The 17,226-nt window shown below is 42.3% G+C and overlaps 1 protein-coding gene across 1 annotated transcript; it reads left to right on the top strand.

The window, feature by feature from the left end:
• The first annotated feature begins 12 nt into the window (after positions 1–12).
• On the top strand, positions 13–8,488 carry LOC118362494 (jun dimerization protein 2-like). The gene is made up of 4 exons (XM_035742867.2): positions 13–240; positions 6,109–6,326; positions 6,668–6,772; positions 6,885–8,488. Exons 1-4 carry the CDS (start codon positions 153–155, stop codon positions 7,068–7,070), a joined length of 597 nt encoding a protein of 198 aa, XP_035598760.1. The 5' UTR covers positions 13–152; the 3' UTR covers positions 7,071–8,488.
• Positions 8,489–17,226: the final 8,738 nt, after the last annotated feature.

The raw sequence follows: 17,226 nt of genomic DNA, 5'->3' as shown, positions 1-17,226 counted from the left end.
GGGTCAGTGGGGTGGTTTGTTTTCTGGTTTCTAGGGGAGGAGCGGATAGGATTTCCCCACTTCTTCCCCCCACTTTAACGTCTAGTTGGCATAACTGATAATTTCCGCATTCCCAAATCCTCCCAGACAGAGCTAACTATTTAAACGGGCCGATGCAACGATTTCCACTTTTTAAAATCTACTGTCGACCTTCAGCTGACCAGAAGAAAGGACAACTGTTGCACTCGGAATCAAAGTCAGGTAATAGACAGCTTCGTAGTCGAGAAACATTGATTACACTGGGGCTCCACGCTGGATGAGTTGCCAGTGTGAGCAGAGCAGCCCATTAACTTTTCAGTGGATCATTGTGCACAATCCTTGCATTTGTGCAATCCCGTTCTTTCGTTCTCTTTGGTTTGGGCAGCACTGCACTGTAAAAATGTATGTATATTATAAACGTTATTCGTGAGACATAACTTTTACACTCAATGCTTTTCTTTTGTTTAGGATGCACGCATGCAAGGTTGCAGTCCTACACGTTTATTCAACCCAATAAACAAGTCGTTCTCTACAACTTTATTGGTCCTGAACGAATATGACTTATTAAGAACATCCTTCATAACATGTAGTATAACATTGATCTAGCACTTGTCTTAGATGTATTTGCTCGAGTGTCTTCGTTTCATCACTGCAAAAGTCAGTTACGTAACATGCATGCCTTACTGAAGAATAACTTCCGCTTTGAAAATGAGTCATGGTGACTCAGAAGTGTATCATTATTAACCGAGGTTTGCTTTTCTTGTTTCTTTGTAACTACGGGCTTTCAAGAGTGTTACAATAACGTGATGGAATTTTGACAATGTATCAATGTAGTATTACAATGTTACTTACATTTGATTCCACACTGAAGGCCTGCCTGCCTATGTTACACTAAATATTTTTCTTACTTCGTTTTATCACGTAGCCTAGTCCAAGAAAAATGGCTTCTAATAAACAGTTTAATTTAGAAACAATTTAGTGACTTTTAGGTTTCGGAATATATGTTTAAAAAAAATGTTTGCACATTAATTGAAAATTACATTCAGAAATATCTAATTTACTTAAGTATTCACACCCCTGAGTCAATACATGCTAGAATCACCTTTGGCAGTATTTTGGTGGTAAGTCTCTAAGAGCTTTGCACACCTGGATTGTACAATATTTACATTACGTTTTGTATTCAGGACAAAAAGTTCATTTCTTTGCCATTTCTTTTTGCAGTTTTACTTTTTGTGTCTTATTGCAAACAGGATGCATGTTTTGGAATATTTTTATTCTGTACAGGCTTCCTTCTTTTCACTTATTTAGGTTAGTATTGTGGAGTAACTACAATGTTGTTGATCCATCCTCAGGTTTCTCCTATCACAGCCATTAAACTCTGTAACTGTTTTAAAATCACCATTGGCCTCATGGTGAAATCCAAGGTTTCCTTCCTCTCCGGCAACTCAATTAGGAAGGACGCCTGTATCTTTGTAGTTACTCAGTGTATTGATACACCATCCAAAGTGTAATTAATAACTTTACCAGGCCCAAAGTTACACTACCGTTCAAAAGTTTGAGGTCACTTACAAATGTCCTTGTTTTTTAAAGAAAGCAACAAAAAAAAGTCAATTAAAATAACATCAAATTGATCAGAAATACAGTGTAGACATTGTTAATGTTGTAAATTACTATCGTAGCTGGAAACGGCTGATTTTTTAAATGGAATATCTACATAGGCGTACATTATTACCAACCATCACTCCTGTGTTCCAATGGCATGTTGTGTTAGCTAATCCAAGTTTATCATTTTAAAAGGCTAATTGATCATTAGAAAACCCCTTTGCAAGTATGTTAGCACAGATGAAAACTTTGGTCCTGATTAAAGAATCAATAAAACTGGCCTTCTTTAGACTAGTTAAGTATCTGGAGCATTAGAATTTGTGGGTTCGATTACAGGCTCAAAATGGCCAGAAACAAATAACTTTCTTCTGAAACTCGTCAATCTATTCATGTTCTGAGAAATGAAGGCTATTCCATGCGAGAAATTGCCCAGAAACTGAAGATCTCGTACAACGCTGTATACTACTCCCTTCACAGAACAGCGCAAACTGGCTCTAACCAGAATATAAAGAGGAGTGGGAGGCCCCGGTGCACAACTGAGCAAGAGGACAAGTACATTGGAGTGTCTAGTTTGAGAAATAGATGCCTCACAAGTCCTCAACTGGCAGCTTCATTAAATAGTACCCGCAAAACACCAGTCTCAACATCAACAGTGAAGAGGCGACTCCGGGATGCTGGCCTTCTAGGCAGAGTTGCAAAGAAAAAGCCATATCTCAGACTGGCCAATAAAAAGAAAAGATTAAGATGGGCAAAAGAACAGACACTGGACAGAGGAAGATTGGAAAAAAGTGTTATAGACAGACGAAACTAAGTTGGGTGAGGTGTTCGGATCACAAAAAAGAACATTTGTGAGACGCAGAAAAAACAGCACAGTCACCAGATCTCAACCCTATTGAGATGTTGTGGGAGCAGCTTGACCGTATGGTACGTAAGAAGTGCCCATCAAGCCAATCCAACTTGTGGGAGAGGCTTCAAGAAGCATGGGGTGAAATCTCTTCAGATTACCTCAACAAATTGACAACTAGAATGCCAAAGGTCTGTACGGCTGTAATTGCTGCAAATGGAGGATTCTTTGACGAAAGCAAAGTTTGAAGGACACAATTATTATTTCAATTAAAAATCATTATTTATAACCTTGTCAATGTCTTGACTCTATTTCCTACTAATTTTGCAACTAATTTCCTGTATGTTTTCATGTAAATCAAGGAAATGTCTAAGTGACCCCAAACTTTTGAACTGTAGTGTATATTCAATGCCTGCTTTTTTTCCCCATTCCCCAATAGGTGCCCTTCTTTGCGAACATTGGAAAACATACCTAGTCTTAGTGGTCGAATTTGTGCTTGAAATTCACTGCTCAACTGAGGGACCTTACAGATAATGGTATGCGTGGGATACAGAGATGAGATAGTCATTTAGAAATCATGTTAAACACTATTATTGCAAATTATTTAGGCTTGTCATAACAAAAGGGTTGAATGCTTATTGACCGAGGACATTTCTGCTTTTAATTTTTTATTAATTTGTAAACATTTCTGAAAACATAATTACACTTTGACATTATGAGGTATTGTGCATAGATCAGTGACACAAAATCTCAATTTAATATATATTAAATTCAGCCTTCAACACAACAAAATGTAGAAAAAGTCAAGGGGTGTGAGTACTTTCGGAAGGCACTGTATACTGTGCTCTGAAGACATTTGCATATTGTTAATTTGACATTTTTTACACAAAGCACATTCTTATATCTTTGTTTTTTCAGATTCAGAGTGTTTAATAGTCACATGTACAGGGGTTGCAGATATGATTGCAGGGTACAGTGAAAATCTAAGTCTCCAAGCTTACAAACATGCAGGGCTAAGTGAAATAAAACCTTCAAGCAACACACTCACCTTAAATGTGAGTGGATTATTTATCTTTATGGGGAGGTTACCCTACTAAAGCCACCACAAAGGTCTTTGTCATCATGTAGCTTCAAAACTAAAGTCATAACAACACTGTTGTCTTATGATACCAGAGGAGTTCCACATGCTACTTTCATACTTTTGTGCCTAGTACTTTTGTTTTGAGGAACTTTCGAACTGTAACTCATTTTACGCAGAGACAAAATTATGGATATTTGCTTGTGTTTATAGATTTTAAAAAGGGTTTCAGTCCAGTACAATCCAAATGTGCACTACACAGCAAACATGGAATCACGTTTTGCACATAAGGTAAAGCAGCGGTTTTGCTGAGACATACCAATATTTATTATGTTATGTAAACTGAGAGGACCAGATTTTCATCTATAAAGCCAAATTGGGTTGTATCTGTGCAGTAGTAATGATTTAGGAGTGACTTTGTTGAACATAATTAGCTGCAGAAAGAGGCCAAATGGCAGCTGTTGGTAGATTTAATGCTGCACATTGGGGCAGTTAGGAGGTGGTTGAGGAAGGGGTCAGGTACAGTAGATAGGGGTGGAGTATAGTGGAGTGAAACAGGCTACACACTTGCATGGAAACATGCAAAAACCTCAAATCACTTGTCTTGGTACCGTGCCCAGAATAAGATTATTGGCCTACTTTGCTTGGGTCCCATTTGTTGGAACTCAACATTGTACAACTAGAGAGGATAGGTCCTGACTGTATAGACATTGAAGGAAACCTTCAGTATTTACATTTTCTGGGGGTAAGGTCAGAGATCAGTGTAGGTGATCCTGTATCAATATATCCTGGTGTGTAGTTGGTAATCTGTATTACACTCTTGCTAGCTTTCAAACAAAGGGAACATTGTTTCTGTTCTGTTTATTTTTCCTCATCATTCACTCTGCCTATCCGGCTGGGCCCATAAGTCATTTATTTTTTGAGATTTTGGAGAATACTGTGTATTCAGCGCAAATGGGTAAACTATTATGATTCTTTATTAATATTGTATCCCAGTGGTGACCTAGTGGGGTTGTGAGTGAGTATTTATTTTCACACGTGCCTCTGAATCCAATTCCATCTATAATGTGGTGGGAAATGGGAATGAGTGTGGGCAAATGAAATTAGACAGCCGTCTTGTCTGTAGCGTTCTTTGGCTCGGATATTCTTGGGAGAGTTGATGTAGCAAGCTGTTGTCCCTGGCTACCTCTCTCCAGGCACCTTCTCTTTGATTTTTGCGCTCGCTGATTTTCATGCCAACCTCTGCATTGAATATTTGGCTGATGTCAGCTTATCAATGAGTGAGGCAAAAATGAGTAGAATCAAGAAAGGAGTTCTCAAACAGTTATATATGTAGAAATGTACAATGCTTCTGTTTAAACAGACTTTTCAGACTCTGTTAGGTGAGCTACAGTGTAATATACCGTATCTGTCATCCTACCAAATTAATTACTTGCTACTCACCTGGGAATAAAGGCAGATGTCTTTGCATAACGTATATTACTACAGTTATAAACAAAACAGATTTACAGGGTAGACTCAATGTAGTGTTGATGTAGATATTGTATAGTGTCCATTTAGTCAGACAAAATAGAAGAAGGGTTTGGCGAAGAACCTTTATCAGGGGACCAGGGTTGGCTACATTGTCCTGAGCACCCATTGCCACATTCCACTTCCCTGATATGGAGAAAATAACTCATATGGAGGAAACATGGGCAACGGGTGTTTCTTGGCAAGGGCTGGCTGCAGTCTCCTTGGGATAAAGGGGAATGTGTCTGAGTCTACTTTTGTGCTGGGCTATGTGCTTCCCTCTTGGCCTCCTCGGGAATGAAAAAGAAAAACATAGATCCTTGCCAAGACCTATGTAAATGGGAGTATACATACATTCCAGAAAAAAAGAGATGAAATAATAAAATGTCCTAATGGGAGACAGCCTCGGCCTCTGGCTCTGTAACAGGCCAACAATTCATTAGAGAGGGCTGCCAGGGAGACCAGGTGCACCCTGGGAAATGCCTCCTTCAAGCCCTTTAGCAAACTTAAATGGAAGTAGAGCAATTAATGATCTGTCTTCTATACCAAAACCACAAGCAGGTTTGAGATGTGAATGCTTGGGGTAAAATGTATTCAGATCTTTAACTCTGGTATAGCAATTGCCTGAAGCCAACGGAAGTTTATTCTCCACGATGAATCTGCATTTGCCTCCCTCTTTGACGATTCCTAGAATGTGAACACATTCTGACCATTATGATTGGTCCCAGAAACCAATGGATTGGGCCAGAGCTGGTCTTCATGATGACGTTATCAACTTTGATACTCTGGTTAGATTTGTTAGAGACGATCCAATCGCTGATAATTTTATTTTGTACAACGCCCCTCATTTTCAAGTCACACAAACAACTTGTAGGATGGCAGTTTCAGACTGAATGTATGTAGCGATCAGTAGAGCAGCGGAATTAAATTCAGGTTGAGTCGTCAGGCAAGTATCCCTGTGAAATATTCAGAGGTGGTGAATCGTACATCTCAAACTATGTGTTGTTTATTTTCTTCTCAATGTATTTTCCTATCCATTTGTCCCTTTCCCTATAAGCTGTGGTCACAGCCGGGTCTAACATGATGCCGGGACCAATCCCAGATCCCCTGGTGACAGCGGGCTCCCTGCCCAGCCTGGGTCCCCTGGCAGGGATCCCCTCCACCACGCTGACTGACCAGCTCAAATACGCCGACCTCCGGGAACTGGGGTCCATGCTCTCTCCACTGCACTTCCTGGGCAAGCTAGGGAAGAGGCCCCTAAACATCAAAACAGAAGTGAGAATGAAAGTTGTTTTAGTTCTTGAAAATGTTGTGAGAAGTTCAAATTCAGACATCTTTCAGGTAATTTGACTGTTTACGGCTCACTCTTTTGATGTTTTGACTTTTCTTACCATCACAGACATTTGTAGAAAACATAGGCAATGTTATTTCCCAGAGCACAGAGGGACTTCAGTATCTACTTAATGTTGACCAAGGGCATCACCTAGTGGACAGAATTATCATTAAAACAAACAATCTACTTTTCGATGGTTTCCCACACTTGAAACATAATTGCTGGGTCCATTTTCCACCTTAAGTTCTATTTTAAAGCATGTTTGCATTTCCCCTCATTGTAGAGAGATGAGGAAGAGGACAGGAGGAAACGAAGGAGAGAGAAAAACAAAGTTGCAGCAGCACGCTGTAGAAACAAAAAGAAGGAGAGGACAGACTATCTACAAAGGGTGAGAGGGAGGTTTTTCTTTAATGAAATGTATAGATCTCCATTCTTCTAAGAATAGGTAATGATCTTATCCTTCCTTCCTTCCTTCCTTCCTCATGCACACTATGTCTCAGGAATCAGAGAGACTAGAGGTAATGAACTCTGACCTCAAAGCCCAGATTGAGGAGCTGAAGCATGAGCGGCAGCAGCTGATCATCATGTTGAATCACCACCGCCCAACGTGCATCGTAAGAACAGACAGCGTCAAGACCCCTGAAAGCGAAGTCAACCCCTTGCTGGAGCACCTGGAGGGGAAGTGATGTCACAGGACTCAGAGCAGCAGTGTCACAGTTACAGTTTACAGTGAAGCTCCACTCCGGTCAGCTAGCAGCACTTCAATACCTCTGGGTTCTTGGCTTAGAGGAGAACCAGCTAAGCACTCCTGCCTGGAGCCAGAGAGCCTTTAAACACAAAGGTGACCCAATGTGATTGGACTTTGTGCTGGCAGTTATTGCATTGTTTAGATTTGTTGTTTTGTTATTGTTGTTGTTATTAAGGGCCCCATAGTCCCAGCCACTATCACTATAAACAAATGGAATTGAATAAATGGCTAAATGCAGCTTGGTGAGCAATACTCCACCGTTCCAAGGCAACATGGCAGATCTCTCAGGCCCCTAGGCACAGTCAGAGCTGTATTTTTTTGTTTATACATATGTGTACTGGTTATGTACACGGATGTTTATTTTAATATGATTTTTTTTGTATTATGCCTTCGATGGCAGACCGGTTGAACCGGTTTCTTTTTTTTGGCGCAGGCGTCATATATGCACATAACCTACAGTATATATTGACTGTTTACATTGTAGTTGGTCTGTTATTGTTACTTTCAAATATGGTTCTGATTTGTATACGCGCTGTACATTATATGTATCATTTGACATACTGAACAAAAATATAAACACAACATGCAACAATTTCAAATATTTTACTGAGTTACAGCTCAGATGAGGAAATCAGTCAATTGAAATACATTATTTAGGTCCTAATCTATGGATTTCACATGAGTGGGAATACAGATGGTCACAGATATCTTTAAAAAAATTGGGCCTCACAATGGGCCTCAGGATCTCGTCACACTATTTCTGTGAATTCAAATTGTCATTGATAAAATCGTGTTCGTTGGCCGTAGCTTATGCCTGCCTGCCCATACCTTTACCCCACCGCCACCATAGGGCACTCTGTTCACAACGTTGACATCAGCAAACCGCTCGCCCACACAATGCCATACACGTGGTCTGTGGTTGTGAGGCCGGTTGGACGTACTGCCAAATTCTACTACGTTGGAGGCGGCTTATGGTAGAGAAATTAACATTCAATTCTCTGGCAGCTTTGGTGGACATTCCTGCAGTCAGCATGCCAATTGCATGCTCCTTCAAAACTTGAGACATCGGTGGCATTGTGTTGTGTGACAAAACAGCACATTTTAGTGTGGACTTTTATTGTCCCCAACACAAGGGGCACCTGTGTAATGTTCATGCTGTTTAATCAGGGATGTAAACACATTTTTAGAAATAATATTTTTGTGCTTATGGAACATTTCTGGAATATTTTATTTCAGCTCATGAAACATAGGACCAACATGTTACATGTTGAGTTTATATTTTTGTTCAGTGGTATAAGCTATCACAACGTGATACATTTTGTATTTATATTACAAATAAATACAGTTTCTTTTCTCCTTGGCTTTTGTTGTGATTTAGAACTGTGAACAGCATTTCAAATTGTAATTTCCTTATTCATCATACTATTTGATCTGTGATATTAATAATGCCATTACAAAAATCCTAGTTGGAAGCGATATCATACCCTGACATGACAACATTACTATAAGCTAATTTAAATACATCTGAGGATTTGTCTATGAGGTCGTTTAAATCATCTGCTTGATTTGATCACTTGACTCTTTTTCATTCATTTATTAACAGGGTCCATTTTGTGTAACTCATCTGGTGGCAGATAGGCATACAGGTGCACGTGTCTTGGCATTCAATGGTCCACCTGACCTGAATGTGTGGTGCGCCACAGCAGTACTACCTCTTGAACTATTCCAATCCAAAACTTGCATTTCACATACCAACATATTGGACTAGTTATTCAAGGTACTCCTATATTTCTATCCTATTTTAGATCTAATCTAGATTAAACATGATGTCACATATTTAATATGACATGCACCATCTCAGACAGTAGAAGTTATAAACCCTTCCTTACCATGTAGATAACATTTAAAGGCTGGTCTTGATAATGCCCACAGAAAACAGTGATGATGATTTTATTATTACTGGGTATGTACAGTTGAAGTTGGAAGTTTACTTACACCTCAGCCAAACACAGTTAAACTCAGTTTTTCACAATTCCTGACATTTAATCCTAGTAAAATTACCTGTTTTAGGTCAGTTAGGATCACCACTTTATTGTCAGAATAATAGTAGAGAGAATTATTTATTTCAGCTTCTATTTCATTCATCACATTCCCAGTGGGTCAGAAGTTTACATACACAATTAGTATTTGGTAGCATTAACTTGGGTCAAACATTTTGGGTAGCCTTCCACAAGCTTGGGTGAATTTTGGCCCATTCCTCCTGACAGAGCTGGTGTAACGGAGTCAGGTTTGTATGCCTCCTTGCTCACACTCTTTTTCAGTTCTGCTCACAAATGTTCTATAGGATTGAGGTCAGGGCTTTGTGATGGCCTCTCCAATACCTTGACTTTGTTGTCCTTAAGTCATTTTGCCACAACTTTGGAAGTATGCTTAGGGTCATTGTTCATTTGGAAGACCCATTTGCGACCAAGCTTTAACTTCCTGACTGATGTCTTGAGATGTTGCTTCAATATATTCACATACTTTTCCATCCTCATGATGCAATCTATTTTGGGAAGTGCACCAGCCCCTCCTGCAGCAAAGCACCCCAAAACATGATGCTGACATCCTCGTGCTTCACGGTTGGGATGGTGTTCTTCGGCTTGCAAGCCTCACCCCTTTTTCCTCCAAACATAACGATGAACATTATGGCCAAACAGTTCTATTTTTGTTTCATCAGACCAAAGGACATTTCTTCAAAAAGTATGATCTTTGGCCCCATGTGCAGTTGCAAACCGTAGTCTGGCTTTTTTATGGTGGTTTTGGAGCAGTGGCTTCTTCCTTGCTGAGCTGCCTTTCAGGTTATGTCGATATAGGACTAATTTTACTGTGGATATAGATACTTTTGCATCTGTTTCCTCCAGCATCTTCACAAGGTCCTTTGCTGTTCTGGGATTTATTTGCACTTTTTGCACCACAGTACGTTCATCTCTAGGAGACAGAACGAGTCTCCTTCCTGAGCGGTATGATGGCTGCGTGGTTCCATGGTGTTTATACGTGCGTACTATTGTTTGTACAGATGAACGTGGTACCTTCAGGCGTTTGGAAATTGCTCCCAAGGATGAACCAGAATTGTGGAGGTCTACACATTTTTTTCTGAGGTCTTGGCTGATTTCATTTGATTTTTCCATGATGTCAAGCAAAGAGGCACTGAGTTTGAAGGTAGGCCTTAAAATACATTCACAGGTACACCTCCAATTGACTCAAATGATGTCAATTAGCCCATCAGAAGCTTCTAAAGCCATTACATAATTTTCTGAAATTTTCCAAGCTGTTTAAATGCACAGTCAACTTAGTGTATGTAAACTTCTGAACCACTGGAATTGTGACACAGTGAATTATAAGTGAAAAATCTGTCTGTAAACAATTGTTGGAAAAATTACTTGTGTCATGGAAAAAGTAGATGTCCAAACCGACTTGCCAAAACTATAGTTTTTTAATAACAAGACATTTGTGGAGTGGTTGAACAACGAGTTTTAGTGACTCCAACATAAGTGTATGTAAACTTCTGACTTCAACTGTATATGTCTATTTTAAAAGAAAATATTAGAATTTACAAAAAAGTTCAGATTAGGCCAGCACATGCAGCACTCATAATTCTGATCAACATAATTAATTTACAAAGGGATTAACAGTCCCAAAGAAAAAAGGAAAGTCATTGCCCACTAACCAACAGTGCGAAATGGCATCATACCATTTAATTAATACACAAACATTGTGCCAGAGTCGTGAATTATACCGTGTCTTTCTTTAATTTCGTGCATTTTTTAATGGGCCTAATTGTAAAAACGTGATAACGTTAAAAAATGTTTTATTACCTTTTAATTTGGCATGAACACAACCAGTGATTATGTTTTCATCTTATTGTCAAACAAATAAATTAAAAAAGTAAGCTACCTGTGCATGTTTGTCCACTCTAAAAGAATTCCAGCATCCAAATATTGCACTGTGCACTCGCGCCATTTGATGAATGGAAAGAGACATTTACAAAACACCAAGTTGCCTGAATTAATTGATGCGTCTTGCTGACAAAATTATTATTTTGTAGAAAGAAAGTGTGGTACACTTGAAAAGGGGCTGAAATACGAGACTGTCCCGGGATGACAAATGTAGCCATATGCAAAACATTGTTTGGTGATTTGAAAAGTCATAGTCAATCGGTCAATACTATAATACAACTATTAGCAAAGGTGTTCATCTTTAATTTACAATCTGTAGAAACTATGAGAATAGAAAGGTTAAGAAATGTTATAAAACATCACAGCACAATAGAAAAATATATGGCAGCTAGAAACTGAATGGTCTTCAGAGATAGATGGGAGGGGTTGACAGTAGCTGAAGGCTTGGACTTCAAACAAACACAAGATAACTCATGTCAAATATATGGCAGCTAGAAACTGAATGGTCTTCAGAGATAGATGGGAGGGGTTGACAGTAGCTGAAGGCTTGGACTTCAAACAAACACAAGATAACTCATGTCAAATATATGGCAGCTAGAAACTGAATGGTCTTCAGAGATAGATGGGAGGGGTTGACAGTAGCTGAAGGCTTGGACTTCAAACAAACACAAGATAACTCATGTCAAATATATATGGCAGCTAGAAACTGAATGGTCTTCAGAGATAGATGGGAGGGGTTGACAGTAGCTGAAGGCTTGGACTTCAAACAAACACAAGATAACTCATGTCAAATATACCGTCCATGAAATGTATGCATTGTATATAAATAAACTGGAAGTAGAAGCCAAAGTATTGTTGTCCATGAGTTTACTCCAATTTGGGGAGGGGTGGTAGGGTTAGAGGAGAATAAAAACAGAAATGACATTTACATAAGTATTCAGACCCTTTACTCAGTACTTTGTTGAAATACCTTTGGCAGAGATTACAGCCTTGAGTCTTCCTGGGTATGACCCTACAAGGTTGACACCCCTGTATTTGTGGAGTTTCTCCCATTCTTCTCTGCAGATCCTCTCAAGCTCTGTCAGGTTGGATGGGGAGCATCACTACACAACTATTTTCAGGTCTCTCCAGACATGTTCGTTCGTGTTCAATTCCGGACTCTGGCTGGCCCACTCAAAGACATTCAAAGACTTGTCCCGAAGCCACTCCTGCGTTGTCTTGGCTGTGTGCTTAGGGTTGTTGTCCTGTAGGAAGGTGAACCTTCGCCCCAGTCTGAGGTCCTGAGCAGGTTATCATCAAGACTCTCTTTGTACTTTGCTCTGTTCACCTTTTCCTCAAGCCTGACTAGTCTCCCAGTCTCTGCTGCTGACAAACATCCCCACAGCATGATGCTGCACCATAGGGATGGTGCCAGGTTTCCTCCAGATGTGATGCTTGGCACTCAGGCCAAAGAGTTCAATCTTTGTTTCATCAGACTAGAGAATCTTGTTTCTCATGGTCAGAGTCTTTAAGTGCCTTTTTGGCAAACTCCAAGTGGGCTGTCATGTGCCTTTTACTGAGGAGTGGCTTCCGCCTGGCCACTCTACCATAAAGGCCTGATTGGTGTCCTTCTGGAATGTTCTCCCATCTCTACAGAGGAACTCTGGAGCTTCGTCATAGTGACAATCGAGTTCTTGATCACCTCCCTGACCAAGGCCCTTCTCCCTCTATTGTTCAGTTTGGCAAGGAGGCCAGCAAGAGCCTTGGTGGTTCTAAACTTCTTTCATTACATTTAAGAATGAAGGAGGCCACTGTGTTCTTAGGCACCTTCAATGCTGCAGAAATGTTTTGGTACCCTTCCCCAGATCTGTTTCTCGACACAATCCTGTCGCGGAGCTCTATGGACAATTCCTTCGACCTCATGGCTTGGTTTTTGGTCTGATGTTCACTGTCAACTGTGGGACCTTATATAGACGGGTGTGTCCCTTTCCAAATAATATCCTACAATTGAATTTACCACAGGTAGACTCCAATTAAGTTTTAGAAACATCTCAAGGATGGTCAATGGAAACAGAATGCACCTGAGCTCAATTTCGAGTCTCATAGCAAAGGGTCTGAATACTTATGTAAATAAGGTATTTCTGTTTTTAACAAATTTGCAAACATTGCTAAAAACCGGTTTTCACTTTGTCATTATGAGGTATTGTGTGAGGAGGAAAAAACAATTAATTCCAGTTCAGAATAACACTGTAATGTGGAAAAAGTCAAGTGGTCTGAATACTTTCCGAATGCACTGCATATTTACAAAAACAATATATGGAGGATTGGAAATTATGCAGACAATTACACTGATAGAAACCACAATATATCCCCCCCCCCCAAATTACAGCATGCTGTATAAAGGCACCGGGAGGAAGACCAAACAAACACATTTTTTTATTTGATTTATTTCACCTTTATTTAACCTGGTAGGCTAGTTGAGAACAAGTTCTCATTTACAACTGCGACCTGGCCAAGATAAAGCAAAGCAGTGTGACACAAACAACAACACAGATTTACATGGAATAAACAAGCGTACAGTCAATAACACAATGGAAAAAAAGAAAGTCTATATACTGTGCAGTGAGTGCTAATGGCGTGAGGAGGTAAAGCAGTAAATAGGCCATAGTAGCGGAGTAACTACAATTTAGCAAATTAACACTGGAGTGATAGATGAGCAGATGATGATGTGCAAGTAGAAATACTGGTGTGCAAAAGAGCAGAAAAGTAAATAAAAACAATATGGGGATGAGGTAGGTAGATTGGGTGGGCTATTTAATGATGGGCTATGTGCAGCTGCAGCAATCGGTTAGCTCCTCAGATAGCTGAAGTTTGACGTTAATGAGGGAAATATAATTCTCCACCTCCAGTGATTTTTGCAATTCGTTCCAGTCATTGTCAGCAGAGAACTGTAAGGAAAGGCGGCCAAAGGAAGTGTTGGCTTTGGGGATGACCAGTGAGATATACCTGCTGGAGCGCGTGCTACGGGTGGGTGTTGTTATCGTGACTAGTGAGCTGAGATAAGGCGGAGCTTTACCTATTATAGACTTATAGATGACCTGGAGCCATTGGGTCTGGCGACGAATATGTAGCGAGGGCCAGCCGACTTGAGCCTACAGGTCGTAGTGGTGGGTGGTATAAGGGGCTTTGGTGACCAAACAAATGGCACTGTGATAGACTGCATCCAGTTTGCTGAGTAGAGTATTGGAAGCTATTTTGTAAATGACATCGCGGAAGTTGAGGATCGTTAGGATAGTCAGCTTTACGAGGGTATTTTTGGCGGCGTGAGTGAAGGTGTCACGCCCTGACCATAAGGAGCCCTTGGTTCTCTATGGTGTTGTAGGTCAGGGCGTGACTAGGGGGTGTTCTAGTCGATGCATTTCTATGTTGGTGCTCATAGTATGGTTCCCAATTAGAGGCAGCTGATATTCGTTGTCTCTAGTTGGGGATCATACTTAAGGTTTCCCTGTTCCCACCTGCATTTGTGGGGTATTGTTTTGTTGAGTGATGCTGTGTGCTCTGTTACTTCACTGTCGTTGTTTGTTTATTGTTTTGTTTAAGTTTCACTAATAAAAGATGTGGAACTCAAATCCTGCGACTTGGTCTGTCTATCATAACAATCGTGACAGAATATCCCACCAATCAAGGACCAAGCAGCGTGTACGGGAGGATAAAGTGAGTTGGACCTGGGAGGAATTCCGGGGAGGATGCGAGACCCTTCCTTGTAGAAAATCGCAGAAAGATCAGGAAGGACAGCGACGACGGCGGGGGCCGCGGCCTCAGAAACCCCAAGATTTGGAGGGGGGCACATGGGGTGGTCGAATGAGCAGCAGGGAGTGCCAGAGCCAGTTTGGGAGTCGGTGGAGGAATTCAATGAAAGATACCAGAGAGAGGAGGTAGCGAGGAGTATGCTGCAGCGCATGCGTGCTGAAGAGCGTGACACCAGTTCGGTGCCATTGGCGCCGGCTTCACGCACCAGTGCGCCTTCTCAGCTGGTACGTCCTGTGCCAGTTCCTCGCACTCGCCCTGAAGAGCGAGTCATTAGTCCAGTGCCATCTGTGCCAGCTCCCCGCACGCACCCTGAAGAGCCAGAGACAGTCAGGGAGGCAATGGAGAAGTTGGGAGAGCGAGAGAGGAGAGAGATGTTAGTCAGGTGTGTTCTGCACAACATTCGACCTGAAGAGCATGTCAGCAGTCTGTTGAAAAATGTGCCGGCTCCACCTATCTGGCCTCCAGTGCGCCTCCCCAGCCCAGTACGTCCTGTGCCGGCTCCACGCACTCGCCCTGAAGTGCGTGCCATCAGTCCGGCGCAACCTGTGCCGGCTCCACGCACCAGGCCTCCAGTGCACCTCCCCAGCCCGGTATGTCCTGTGCCAGCTCCCCGCACTCGCCCTGAAGAGCGTGTCACCAATCCGGTGCCACCTGTGCCGGCTCCACGCACTCGACCTGAGGAGTGTGTCATCAGTCCAGTGCAACCTGCTCTGATGCCCAGTCCAGGCACGGTGTTCAGTCCCCCTCCATGGCCGAAGCCTTCCTCTGCGTCGGTTCCCAGTCCAGGCACGGCGTCCAGTCCTGCTCCAAGGCCGGATCCTTCCTCTGCGCCGGTGCCGAGTCCAGGCATGGCGTCCAGTCCTGCTCCATGGCAGGAGCCTTCCTCTGCGCCGGTGCCCAGTCCAGGCATGGCATCCAGTCCCGCTCCATGGCAAGAGCCTTCCTCTGCGCGTGTGCCCGGTCCAGGCACAGGAGCCTTCCTCTGTGCCGGTGCCCAGTCCAGGCACGGCGTCCAGTCCCGCTCCATGGCAGGAGCCTTCCTCTGCGCTGGTGCCCAGTCCAGGCACGGCGTCCAGTCCCGCTCCATGGCAGGAGTCTTCCTCTGCGCCGGTACCCAGTCCAGGCACGGCGTCCAGTCCCACTCCATGGCAGGAGCCTTCCTCTGCACCGGTGCCCAATCCAGGCACGGCGTCCAGTCCCGCTCCACGGCAGGAGTCTTCCTCTGCAGCGGTGCTCCCATCCAGGCATGGCGTCCAACCCAGCTCCATGGCCAGAGTCCAGGCACGGCATCCAGTACTGCTCCATGGCTGGAGCCTTCCTCTGCGCCGATGCCCGGTCAAAGCACGGCGTTCAGCCCGGCGCCATGGCCGGATCCGGGGTCTGGGCTGGGGCTACGACCCGCACCGTAGCCGCCACCGCCACTAGTCACCCCCCCCCCTAACCCCCCATTTTGGTTTCTGTCTTTGTGGCCGGAGTCCGCATCTTTGGGTGGGGGGGTATTGTCACTCCCTGACCATAGAGAGCCCTTGGTTCTCTATGGTGTTGTAGGTCAGGGCGTGACTAGGGGGTGTTCTAGTCGATGCATTTCTATGTTGGTGCTCTTAGTATGGTTCCCAATTAGAGGCAGCTGATATTTGTTGTCTCTCGTTGGGGATCATGCTTACGGTGGATATTGTTTTGTTTAAGTTTCACTAATAAAATATGTGCAACTCGAATCACACTGCGCCTTGGTCCGTTTATGATAGCAATCGTGACAGAAGAAGGCTTTGTTGCGAAATAGGAAGCCGATTCTAGATTTAATATTGGATTGGAGATGTTTAATATGAGTCTGGAAGGGTACTACACAAAACACAGGGTAGAAACCCAAACAAGAGAGAGTACCTCGAATTAATATACACAATCGCACAATGATTATCACACGGGACGAGACCGTAATCATCTGCACAATATACGTGGCACGAAAGCCAAAACAACATAGCACAGGTACTCCACTCACACGTCCAACGGACATTGGAACAATAATCGATAGAACAATAATAAACAAAGGGCACATTTATACAATTACTAATCAGTGGGAATAGGGACCAGGTGTGCTTAATGACAGTTCTGGAGGGTTTAAACACAGAGGTGACACAGAGGTGGGGGTGTTCGTTAATTTAAGATTTTTAACAAGATTTTAAATATATTTACCAATGTAGCAGTACAAGTTGCATTTTAAACAAATAGGAGAATGGTTAAATTAGCATTATTTAGAGACCTCCCCCCAAACTGTGTGTCAACTGTTGCAATATGTGAGCACAATGTTTGCGTATCCATTGTATTCATTGTCACATTTAACAAGAAACATGCTTGTAAGAAGGGTCATTA

Source organism: Oncorhynchus keta, chromosome 29 (genome assembly GCF_023373465.1).
Source record: "Oncorhynchus keta strain PuntledgeMale-10-30-2019 chromosome 29, Oket_V2, whole genome shotgun sequence".
In the NCBI taxonomy this organism is placed as follows: domain Eukaryota; kingdom Metazoa; phylum Chordata; class Actinopteri; order Salmoniformes; family Salmonidae; genus Oncorhynchus; species Oncorhynchus keta.
Note: the sequence above shows the minus strand (reverse complement) of the source record. Positions and strands in the feature narration are given on the sequence as shown.

What these genes read in the sequence shown, in the direction of transcription:
- LOC118362494 (XM_035742867.2), top strand. Translation starts at nt 153, where the DNA reads ATGCAACGATTTCCACTTTTTAAAATCTACTGTCGACCTTCAGCTGAC. An exon ending in GCACTCGGAATCAAAGTCAG is followed by an intron (nt 241 to 6,108) that starts GTAATAGACAGC and finishes TTTCCCTATAAG; the next exon opens with CTGTGGTCACAGCCGGGTCT. An exon ending in CCCTAAACATCAAAACAGAA is followed by an intron (nt 6,327 to 6,667) that starts GTGAGAATGAAA and finishes CCCTCATTGTAG; the next exon opens with AGAGATGAGGAAGAGGACAG.